This window comes from Drosophila biarmipes, chromosome 2L (assembly GCF_025231255.1).
Source record: "Drosophila biarmipes strain raj3 chromosome 2L, RU_DBia_V1.1, whole genome shotgun sequence".
Taxonomy (NCBI): domain Eukaryota; kingdom Metazoa; phylum Arthropoda; class Insecta; order Diptera; family Drosophilidae; genus Drosophila; species Drosophila biarmipes.
The window spans coordinates 16,640,067-16,652,940 of record NC_066612.1 but is presented as its reverse complement, the minus strand read 5'-3'; the positions used below and the strand labels follow the sequence as shown (position 1 = coordinate 16,652,940).

At 40.1% G+C, this 12,874-nt stretch overlaps 1 protein-coding gene across 5 annotated transcripts in view; it reads right to left on the bottom strand.

Moving 5' to 3' along the window:
* The window catches only part of LOC108033669 (fasciclin-3), a 73,887-nt gene extending 61,777 nt beyond the window's left edge, over positions 1-12,110 (bottom strand). For 2 of the 5 annotated variants that reach the window (XM_017108111.3, XM_017108112.3), the window contains exon 1: positions 11,454-12,108. In XM_017108111.3, the coding sequence (XP_016963600.1) occupies positions 11,454-11,496 (43 nt within the window). In that variant the 5' untranslated portion in view covers positions 11,497-12,108. Of the gene's footprint in view, positions 1-11,453 lie in introns of all 5 variants that reach the window. The other 3 variants (XM_017108110.3, XM_017108113.3, XM_017108114.3) reach the window with 3 other exon arrangements.
* Between the last annotated feature and the right edge of the window lie 764 nt (positions 12,111-12,874).

The window sequence follows — 12,874 nt, the reverse complement described above, 5'->3', positions numbered from 1 at the left end:
GTGCTGCGGCTTGGGCCCACCAATCTGGGTCGATTTGCTTTGGCTCTGGGTTTGGCTTTGGCCGGGGCAAGTTGCCGGAGCAGTAGCTCTAGAGCGGAGAGCGGAGATTTGTTTGTGCCCGGCTATGGCTTATTGTGCTGTTGCACAGAGAGAAATCTTAGTTATCAGCCAGGAAAGAGGGTAATGTACAGGTGAATCAACCATTTTGGGGTCAAACATATTTTTAAAATTATTTGAATAAATAATGAGGACATTAAGCGTTAATATAAATTTGTTTAAAAGGATATATTCTTGAATACTTAGACTTAAACATTAAAAATATTATTTTTGAAGATAATACTTTTATATGTACTAATTTGTTAATGCATCATACATTTTACAATTTGTAATCTTTAATAAAAAGTGTAACAAATAATCATGAATAAGTGTCCCATGAAGATTTTTCCCGGTGTGCCCTTGTTAGCACTGCGGCCCATGGTGTTGCTGCTGTTTTGTAGTCGATGTTGCTGCTGTTGGCAGCCATGTTGCTGGTGCTTTAACAACCGATGTTGCTGCTGTTCCATAAGCAATTTTTTATAGCCATACTTGCAAGTGTTGCTGCCGTTGCTTTTGCAGTTTTTCAAGTTGCTGCTTAAAGGTTCAGCTGTTGTTGGCCTTGATTTGGCCGTTGCCTGCCACTGGTCTTACTCTAATGCTCTCCGGTTTTGTCCCAACTTCTAGGGCTTCCTCTGCAGGGCCTCTACTGCAATCGCTTAAGTGCAAGCAAATTGAATTTGGGCACTTAATGACGTTTTACTGCCGGGTCAGCTGCAATCCCTTGGCCTTTCACTCTAGCCTCAGCTTCCAGTTAGTTGGGCGACAAAGTTGTAAACCATTTACGAGCAATCCGTTGTCTGGCAAAAAGAAAAATCAGGCAACTTGTGGAGTGCGGCGATTGGAGGGCTAGTTGGGGCAAACTAGATTTCAAGAGATGCAAAAACTAGTTCTAAATGCTGCTGATCAGCCTTGAAACTTCCCCGAACAAGTTGGTTCAATCTAGTCGAGTGATTTCAACTGTTTTTCCGCTCAAGTGGTATAACTTTGATGAAATGTATCTGCTGATTAAACAAAAATATTTGAAATTAAGCTTTCACCCCGCGGCACTTCAAAATAAAGTGGTATTTTTCCATCACCATGCAGTTATGATTTTATTGATATTTAAATTAAGCGAAAAATCTCAATTTTTCATAATCATATTGCCATGATTTGGCCAACAAAAGCAAAATAAAAACAAACGAATTATCGAGGTAAATTAGAAATGATTTTAGTGAAATTTTCACCGCACAATGCACAGAGGCTGCGGCATAAAATAATTGCCATAATTCGATTATGAAAATAATTTTCCACTTAAACACACTTATGTGTACATTGAACATATGCGCAAAATGGTTTTCATGGGAATTTGTATTTTTATCATATTACAAGCGTAATTACAGCAATCAAATTTAACCAGACATTACCATTTAATAGAACAAATAAAATCTATAATCAATGCAGCTTAAGTACGTGAAAATATTTAATTTTTTTCCTCATGTTCCACTCACATTCCCATCACATTTATTTAGTTTGAAAACATTTTAATTACTCTTAGCCGGTGGGAGTTAAATGCGATGTTTGGCCTGTTGAATAGCTCTCAATTCCAAAAGTTTGGTTATGGCTTTAATTCCGTGTTTTTCTCGCACTAAGCGTTATGATTGGTACAAACTTTTCGACGGCACTGTAAGCGCCAGTGACTATTCCTACTGTCTGCGGTGAAAGTTGTTTCTGCTTCTTGGTTGTAAAAGAGTTTTAATTACTGAATTAAATACAGGAATTAGAAAAATGGAGAGCCAAATGTTTGTCTTTGTTGAATATGAGAACATTTCGCTTTGGGTGATTTTTAACTGCTGTTGGAGAAAGTTTCCGGTTGGTTTTTGAAGGGCGTTGAAAATGAAATTGGAAACGTTGGAAGTATGTTATGGGAACTTGAAAAAGAACTATCTTATCGTAGGAGTAAGACATTTATCTAAAAATTAATTAGCTCCTTTGCCGGTTATCATATTTTCTTTGCACCACTGAAATAATCCTTTTTCCACCTTTTGTTCGAGAACATTTCATTAATATTTAATTGGCAGGGTTTGCCCTCAAGACGTTTCCCCCATCCATTCTAGCTCATCCATCATATAAACTTTTTCATAGTTTCCAACATAATCCACCACGACAAACTTGAACTTTTTCCTGCCATTCTGCTCTTTGTTTATCAAGAAGTTTTCATTTAGTCGGTTGCCGGGGCCAAAAGGGGCACTTAAAAAATAGAATTTATATAAAGCCAAGTCGCTGACTGATAAACACCGCAAATACTATGCGTACACACACCAAGTAAACACTATCAACGTTGGCTAGGCTCAAACGGGAAAAAGAAGAATAAATGGGAATATTCATTCCGAGCGATAAGTTAACAGGCGTGACTAAGCCCAAAGATAGTTAAGAAAAAAGACAGAGAAACTTTTAGCTGGCAGCTTGCTCTCCCCGCCATGCATTTCTTTTCTTCATAGTTATTCTGTCTTGGCAAGCCCTTTCCGCAAGTTTTATAAATTAAATGCCATAAAGTGAAAAACTTTCCTGCCTTGATGCCTGACTCACGCACTCACACGCTCACTTAGAAAGTAATTACCTAAAAAATATGGCAAAAAAACATAGTTAAGGTAGAGGGGGTGATTCCCTGGAGAAGTGCGTGAGTTGTGAAATTTATTTAAATTTAATTTAATTCTATGTGCTTTTCGGCTGAAATGGCGACCGCTTTTATGGTCAAAAGCTTTTCACTTTTTTTACGGCCCAGTCACGCACGCCATTAGGCCGTAATGAAAACCTAGCACGGACATGAAAGAAAGTGCGGAAACCCTTTACCAGCTCATCAAACAAAATCGAATGCATAGCTTGAAGAGCTAAATTCCACCAGCAGTAATTTCCCCAACCGTCTGAACTGACATGTTAATATGCTAACATCAATCCTAATCTCGGCCGAGTCAGTCTGTCAATCTTTGTGTACAGTGGAGGCTATTGTCTGGCCAATAAATGAGTAAATGACAGGCACACTCCCCCACGCTTGTTTACGGCAGTAAAGACACCAGTTAATCTGGATATCCAGTAGCAGTACACTGGCGGAAACTCAAAGGACATGGTTTCAAAAGTGTAAATCCTTTAAACATATCATTTTCATAATTTCTCCCAGTGTACCAGTTACAGTGGCCAAGCGGCCAGTGACAACTGTTTTGTTGCACGAACGTCGGACATTTATCAAATTAAACAGAGTTTTGAGGGAGATGGCTGAGATTGCCGGCACACAGGATCGAGCACAGGGAACACTTGTTAGTGTGGCCAAGGTGTGGATTCCACCCCTTAACCCAAACCCCCTGTGGAACGAGAGTTAGGGCAAACAATGGACGGATAACGAGCCTTTGGCATGTCATCTCATCTCCGCTCTTCAAATTGGCACTGCCCAACCGCTTTAATTGCTAGCCATACAAATTTAGACATTTATGGTTAGTTCCATACGCACCAGGAATTATCAGTAGCACAAGAAAAGTCGGAAGATACAAATTGTTTATAATTACGTGTGATGTGTGTAAATATTACTTATAGCCTGCTTAATAGCAGACATAAATAAGGGGTAAAAACAATAAATAAATGAATTTTTATGAAATAAATTTATTAAACGACAAATAATGGGAAATATTAAAGTCAAAATGCTCTTAAATGGGGTTTGTTCAGCTAAAATAGACGTAAATAAATTCACAAAAACTGTAAAGTTTAAGGCAGTATCTATTTAAATAAAAACATGTACATAATATGTTTATGTTCTATATTTGTTCCTCTTCACAATTACTTCTCATTGTTCAAGATCTCGTCTTTGGATATAGGCTCTCAGCCGATAATTGCCAAATAATACCCACTTCCTCTTACATTTTTTCTCTGTGCACAATAAGCTCGACTTGTTTGAGACCTGGGTTCAGGAACCACGCCCAAGCCGGCCCCGAAAAAAGGTAAATAAACTGAAATGGGTCAAAACTGAAACCTGAAACGAAACTGTCAAACTGGCGGCTCCCATGGAGGGGCCTTGGCGAGGGGGAGGTGCCAACGAAGGGGTGCACTCAGACCTTTTACGAAGCTACTCCGTATTTTGGTATTTTCTTTTACTTTTTTCGAAAAGTCAAACAGCAAGAAGCGAACAAAAAGTTGGGCAAATACAACGTGCAGGCAATACAAATATAAAATAATTAACTTTAACAATTCTCTCACACACGCCCTCTCTTTTTACTCTCTGCGACTGCCAACACCCATTGAACAAACAACAAAAATAAAGTACAAGCCAGAAGTGAGCAACAACAGAACCAAATAAAAGGCAATAATGTAGAACGAAAAAAGCCAGCAATAATAACAGTTAAAAATATTAACACACTCGCACACAGATACGGCACTCATTGCGCATGTGTGCGTGCTTTGGTTTTTACGCTTGGCGGAGAAAAGTCTGTGGCAAATTGAAAATACAAGAGGAAAAAAGCGCTGGAAATACTTGTAGAAAAGGTTGGGAAATAAAAACACCAAGTAATAATGAACGAAAATGGAAACTAGTTGGAACAGCCAGCCAACAACATGAGAAGTCGAATAAAATAAAGTAAAATAAAATAAAGCTGAACAACAGCACTAAAACCGGTTCGTGAGCCACTGGAGCTGTGTATCCGTGAGATACTGAAATACGAAATTAAAAATCCAAACGCAAAGAGCGGGAGAGGAGACACAAAAACTTTAGCATTTTCTGAGATGTATGGTAAAAGATTGCGTTTTGTTCGAAGCTTTTGTTCCGAGCCAACTGATGGACAAGGAGGGGATTGCGGGGAGCTAATACCAAGAAGCGGTTATAAGGCCAATGAATGGCTATGGCTCCGTTGAGGCAAGTCTCTGAACTTTGAGATGAAAATTTCGGGGCACAGAGTCCCGACCTGTTGCTAGGCTCTAGAATTAAGAGTGGCGAATGATGGTAAAGTCAGGTTATACCGCATACGGGGGTTATAGTGGATTACATCACTTAGCCATTCTATAAATCTAGTTAAGCCTTTGTTTAACATAAAAATAAATTTGTACTAAACACATTTTGTTTTATTTATTAAAACCTATCTCCATTTAATTTTTCTCTTATTACAATCGCCTTTAAAACAGGTATTACACTTAAAACCAATTAATGCTCATTGTGAATCTTAAATGAATCCAATTATCGCATTCATCGAGACGTGTTTTTACTCACAACAGTCTGTTCCATTACTTCTTTTAAATGGTTTTGTATCGCTTATTATTTCTGTTGTTTTCCCACAATTTTCTTTGTTTAATTTCCATGCAAATCTGCAAAAACTTTTCATTTCTTTTCGCCGAGCTCCCATTTTATATGATTGACTGCTTATCCATGTGTGAATGCAGCTTGATTACTGTATTTAAGGTGTGGGTTTCGTATAATTCAACCCGTTTTTTCATCAAGCCTAAATGTGTTTAATTAACGACAGTCATTTTCCGCTGACAGTAGTTTTTTCCGTACGTCTGTTTTTGGTCGTTTATTTGCCCATCTGTGCTGGGATGTTCGGTCCACAAATGTATTATGATTTGATATAATAAATAATTACAATGCCCAGCGCAACATTATTTTCAATTATTTTGCACTATTGGGGTCAGCTGGAATCTGAATCCAATGAATGCCCGAAGCCCGTAGAACCGAGGCAATAAGTCAGTCGGTCTGACGCATCAGTTGATTCGATTTAGACCGTCATGTAAATTTAATGAGACCTGCACATTTAATTTGGAAATACAAATCCCTTAGCCACACCCATTTCCCCTTATTACAGATTATAATTTAATACAGCAATTATATAGCGTTTCGGTTGCTCCTTGTATCGGTCGCTTGATGGCGAGACATAAAAGAATCGAAAAATCATGTTCAGATATTGATTTAATTTTCCAGTGAACTGAATGGAAAGCGATATAAGTGCATCTGCTTATAAATTTTGTTTGTTGATGAAATTTTAATTGAATTTATGGCCAAAAATGTGGATATACAAATATATGTATGGCCGTAAGCCGAAATTGTGGGCCAGAATGTGTGTGGCCTAATAGTTTAAAGTTTCCAATTAGTAAATGCTCTTCGAGGAAATACACCACGAATGATTGTGTGAAGATTGTCAAATCATTTATATTATGAATAAAAACATAATAATTATAAGCTATTTAGTTGTGCAGATACATGTGCGATTCGAATACATTCGCCACATTTCAGATTTAGTTTACTAAACTTTAGTGACCAAAAAAGAACCTCTGTTAAATAATCAACATTCAGCAGAGCCCTTGTGAGTGTGTTTGTCAGCTGATAAGGGACACCTTATACGTATACTTCCCCGAGTACCTGTAGTTCTACTCAACCCACATAAGCCTTATCTAATCGTTCACATTTTCCCCATGCGACCCAAACAAAACAGAACCAGAATACAGAGCAACTTCTGGATGTATATCATGCAACTGAAATTGCAGGTGGAGCTGTTTCAGGTGGTCTGCACTGAAACAAATTATTATTAGTGATTAGTAAAGCGAATTTTACTACAAAATAGGTATTTTTACATTTTTTTAAAGTGTAAATGGGGGTTTATTTCGCTAAATAGTTTAAATGGGACTCTTCATTAATATAAGCAAATAAAGAAATATTTGCTTTGCCAATTTGGTGCATGCATGTCTCAATCTCCCTTGCACTTTCTTAAGCTGAGCAACAGGTAACGATAATTTTTAGTTTTCAAAAATCCCCATATTACCCTAAATATTTCTTTGTGTACATCTTATCAGTTGCCCGAATCGTGACCCAAATCAAAGCCAACTGCATTGAGCACAAATAAAGGGAAGCAATGAAATGTGTAATAGCCACACAAACCTGACACAATTCTCCGGACTGACAAACATCGAGAGATATAGAAGGAGCGAGCGGGGATATAGGCCAGTTGAGTCAATCAAGCGAGGTTCTATTCACGTCAAATTAGTCGATTTCTGTTTTTGTACGCCAGCTGCATGAGTAACCTGTGACGCTTATGAATCACCGATGGACACAGAATAAATAATAATCGTTTGGGAGTAAAGATACATAGTAATTGCAATTATCATCGCAGTTGTACACTTGCATGTAATGAGCTTTAATGTTAAAAATAAATCGTGTGTGAGCTGTGAACCACAGTGGGACGTGCTGATAACTATAAAAATGATATTCTAAAAAAAGCAAAGCTTGGAAGTCCCTGGCAAAAATTTTTGAGGGGACTGAGTCAACAGCACACACTTGTTTTTGTCTGTGTACTGAGAAGAATGTAATACAATTTCTATGACGGATTATTAATAAATATTTTCTTACACAATTCATATTGTTGCGCATAGGGTACTAGTGAAAGAATACCCTTTAAGCCCTTACGCAAGTGTCTTTGTGGTAACAAAGCACCTTAAAACTGACCTTTTTACAAACCCTTTCGTTGGCCTTTTCAAAAAATTCTTGGCTTCCCCTTTTTTGGCCACGTTTTCACGCTCCTGGAACGTGCCCATAAAGACAATTCAGTGCCTCCAAGTCGATCAAAAGTTCGCTTCATTGTGCTCGAGCCCCACACACTTGCTTGCAGTTGCAGCCCGAAAAACAGCGGAGGAAACCGGGAAACTTTTCCATAAGCTGTGCGACTTTTTCCCGGCTTTCCCGCTTTCTTTATTGTCTTTTCAACTGTTTTGTCGTGCGGCAGAGGAGCAGAATAAATAGGGTGGATCCCCATTATATTTAATTTGCCTGGCATACGCTTTGTCAATATCGCACTTCTGCCATCTCTTTTTGGCCCCGAATTTCCAGCGTGGCCCAAAGCGTTGCCAACTTCCTGGGCACGCACACTCGCTCACAAAAAGAGAGGCAAACACAGAGATACAAGCACAGACACATACACAAAGGATGCATGCAAAGAGTTGTTGTTGACATTGTTCAGTCATTTTTCAGCAAATTAGTCATGAAATTGTGCATTTCTATTTGTCTCTCGCCCTCAATTGCCAAATTTGTAAATAAAAATGGCTCGCCAGCGATTATTCAGCCATATATAAGTGTGAGTGCGGAAAGTGGCGAAAATCGAATGGAAAATTGATACAGTGCATTCCAGGAAACAAATCAATTCATTTGCCAAGGGATAAATTCTGACAATTTCGAAGGGACTATTGGGTTTCAAGCTGGGGTAAAGCATTAAGGTTTTAATAATAGTGGGTATTAAATCTAGCTTAACATGTGTAAGATAATTTTCGTTATTTGCAAGCACAGGCCAAAAGGCAATTAAATGCATATTTGTTGGCCAAGAGTAAATATCACAATGAAAACAATCCAACAAAAAGGATATTGTTCGGGGTAACAATAGATCAATAGAACGTCCCAAATTAGGCAACATAATTTTTTAAAATGCTCATCATAAATCATACATTGATTAGAGACTTACGATCAAAGCAAACAATTAAAAAGCGGAAGACGAGCATTTGAAAGAAGCCCGTTAGGAATTCACCGCCTTTTCCGGGCTCGCCTTGAAACGGAGGAAAACTCCCGCTTTTCATTAAGGGAATACCGTTCGAGAAACTAAGGCCCCCAGCGCGATAAAGCTTTTGTGTCCTTTGGCCAGCTATATTTTTTTTTTGCAACGTTTCAGTTACTGCAAAATTTTCAGTTGGTCGCTCGGACGCTTTTTTGTTGACCAGGTAGCAAAGCAAAAAGCCAAAATGAAACGATGTTATGAATATGAATGAGAGACCGAGGAGCTTGCCCTTCTCTGCGATTCCCATTGCAATTACCATAGGTAGAAAAAGAGTTGAAAATTATGTATGTCATGGGTGGGGTGGGCTGGATTGGATAGCCGAAAAAAGGAGATGCGAGTATAGATGCAGTCACAGTTTGCAGTAACAGTCACCGGCCGAATCGCATTTAGAACAAGCAAGCTGGGCAAACTGGGCAAACGCTGCACGTATTTAATTCAATGCCGGGTTCTTTTTTGCTACCATACCAGCTGGCATATATATACACAAATATAGCATAGAACATGCCTCAATTGGTGACCATTAAAATGCATAAATGCTGAACCGCTTTTTGTTCGCCCCTAGATGAGGCAGTCATAACTAAATACGTCACGACTGGAGTTCCTTTTGGCCATTTGAATTACTGTGAATGGTTTTGGGATGCAATGCCTTATTTACATGCTGCACATGTTGCAGCTCGTGTCGCCTTCGTCCTTTTTATATTCCTGCACAAAGAGTATCCATAAAACTGAATAGGAAGTTTGCAGCGGAAATGGGTGATTTTTATGTGCATTTTGTTCGAAGAAAATATGGCAAAAGTGTGGCGAAAGTATAGAGCGCAAAATAAAGTTTATTTGTAGTTAAATAAGGTAGAAATAGGTTTTTTATAGAATTACTAAGTCAAATGATTGATAAAATTACTGTTTTAGAGACAGAAATTTGTGTAAGTACTTAGGTACGATTATAATACGTATTTATTATATGCCCCCAAAATAATATTTCCCCTAGGGTTACTTTTATGATACAAGTTTTCCCATTAGGCACTAACCAAAGTTAGGCACAAATTTGTATGCTCTGCTTCTGTTTCCCGACCTTTTTCGTACATTTTTAAGCGTATCCCTTGGATCGCCTAGTTGAATTTCCGGCCCATTCCCATTTAAAAAAAGGGTCCAGGATCCCATGACCGGGGCTGCATTAAACATTTATAATTGCAAGACAACAGCCAGCCGACAGTCAACTGATGCGATGTCTGCGATGCGTCAGTCCTATAAAAATGTAAAAGTATTCAGTGTGAAGTGCCAAAGCCCTGGTAGAAAAAGACGGCAACTGGTCGCCGGAGAGAGATGGGGAGAAAAGCTGAATCTGCAGTGGGTTCCCTGCTTTATTTTTGGTTTTTTGTGTGCAGTTTTTGCATTTACATTTTCGTAAACCTTTGAAAGGTTGCAGCAGGGCGGGCTTAGCGACTGAATAAAATGCTGCTGTCTTAAAGTCACGTCATGTGGGTGGTGCCGAGGGGGCCGGGACCGGGTTCCCTATGGGTTCTATGGGGGAGGTTCCAGCAGGAGGGTCTGTGGAAGCCGCCGAGGGGCTGTGGCGGTAATGAGACAGCTGCAAAAGCAACAGCTTCATGTGCCGTGTGTTGTGTTAATGTTGTTAGGCTTCAGCATAAACCAGCATCTTCTTTTCAGCTAATGAGAAATCTGTCTCAGTTTCCCCACCCAGCTCGGCATATATCGTTCTCCCTCTTCACGGACGTAATAAGAGGGCACAAAATAATAAGAGCGGGCTGAAACATTGAAGGATTTTAATTAAATAGAACCGACAGCGTTTTTTGGGCCTGGATGATGATAGCATAGAATTTATATCCGCATTCGTACGTGGCACAAAGAGATGAAAGTAAGGCTCAAGTGGATGTTGATGTTGTCTCTTAATTTCAAGGATGCATGCCAAGTACTTTGTTCAAAATATATATTAAAAGGGGGCTGTCTGACGACCAATTACTGTCAAGGGAACTGTGAATTTTAAGGCATCCACATTGTAATTCCACACAATATTTTAAAATAAACTGAGAATTAGCTGGAAATGCGAAACTGTTTTTCGATAAAACTTTTTATTAACAAAGGCTGGCCATAAAACGGTATAATAAAATCATAAAATCAATCAAATTCTTAATGGCACACAGTGCTGTTAAGTTCCCTCTTGTTAAGGCACTGATTCCAATAAAAATTCCATTAAAACAGCTAGCAAAACTAGTAAGGCCTGTGAATCATCTTCTGACCAAGATCTTTGATATAAGCCCAACTCCGCTGGAATGACTCGAGTAGATGCTAGGTTACAGAAGTGCGGTTGACCTTTTCGACCGATGTTCGCGCATGGCAAATGCCAGCCGGGTCTTAAACGAGAAAGGTCACACTCGACGCGGACACAGAGTCAACACAGCTTCGGTCACACTGTGAGCATGCGCAGTGGAAGTTATGGACCAAACGGGGTCAACCGCCAAAAAGACGAACCACTATCAATTTCATGGTTATCGGGGCTTAAAACTTTTCACTCAATCATCACTTTCTTATAGCCAACACTTTCCACCGCCCCGCGGGTGAACGTCGTGTCTCATCAATCAAGTTTACCGCTCAACTATTATATTATCATCCCCGCTCGGAGGTGAGAACACGTTTAGGGGGAATCTTTTTATTTATATAGATATATATTTGCGCCTTTGTATCTGAGAGTAAGCTAAACTTTTTCGCACATTTGAGCGGGTCTAAACGAGCGCGTGATATCATCTCATGAGCGGGTCTTTGGCTTGGCTTCTTCTCCTAGGCGTTGTTTGTTCTTACCTGTTAAGATGGCTGCGAGACATATAAAAACGATCCGTGACATGATTCCGCTGCTGACTTCCTTTGGCTTCCTTGGTATTTGGTTCTTTATCTGTGCCTCTGTATGTGTGCGGTAATCCCGGGCTTATTTTTTTGGAGTTTCCTTATTCGTGTATCTTTTTTGTTGATGTCACTGGGGCGTAAGGTTGCACTTGCCTTAGCTTTTCATGCATAAAATATACAGCCAAGTACTTTTCGGTGGCACTTTACAGCCGCTGGGGCTCTGGTTTATTTTTTTTATGAGACGTGTGTGTGGGTGTGTGTTTGTTTGGGGTGTGCAGTGTGTTTTGTTTTTCTTTTCCCGATGGTATTGTGAATTGGTTTAGTGGATGTATTCGATCGGCAGGTTTGTGCTAATCGAAGATGATGCCACAGTAATGAACACACACGGTCGCGTTGTGGGGCAAATGCCTTTGGCTGTGATAGTGCCTCAATGGCCGGCTGACGCACCCGATTCCGACCCGATTCGAATCGAATCACGAAATACGAAATACCGAAATGCCGAACTGAAAAAAGCCGAAAGACCGATATGCCCACGCAATCCAAGAGCGACAGAGAGCGACTGATAGGAGCAACAGTTACCAAACGACTGAACACTGAATCCACGCGGGCAGAAAACGAACTGAAAGATACAGATACATTTACAGGCAAGCGGCTGCAAACGAACGAATACGAATACGTTGATGTTGCCAACCGACGGTGGAGCATGGGCAACATGCAGCAGCAACATCAGCCGGCAGCAGCAACACCACGAGCAGCAGCAACATGTGACGCCTGGGTAGCGCAGCGACGGCGATTGCATGTGTAAAAACGCATACGTCGGGTGTTTGCATGAGTCGCTGCCGCAGCCGCCGTCGCTGCGCTGCCCGGGCGTTGCATGTTGCCGCTGTGTGTTGCTGCTGCTCGTCGTACTGCTGTTGCCGGCTCATGTTGCTGCTGCATGTTGCTGCCGTCGCTGGCTTCATGCGCGACAAGCTAGCCGCATTGCATGTTGCTGGCGGAAGATTGGTGTTGCTCGTTCCATTTTTCCCCTCTGCAATGAATTTTCTTGCGGGGTAATCGGAAGGCGCAGGGTATATTCGCTGGCCAAAGTGTCCAGTGCACTGCAAAAAACTGTGTGCAGATTTAGATTTCACTTTATTTGTGCCATTTTATTGCAGTTCTGATCTCGGTTATGAGTTTTATATTTTTTAATTAAATGCAGTTTTATTCTAAAGTACTTGTGTATGCTGAGACCTCGGAAACTGTAAAAGCTAGAAATTCGAGGTGCAGATTTTTGGGCTTCATACTCAGCGTAAGTTTGTTTAAAAAGGTTCTGTCTTTTTGATAATACGCTTTTGGTGGAAAGGCAGGAACGTAAGATCACTTCTCTCCTAAAGATA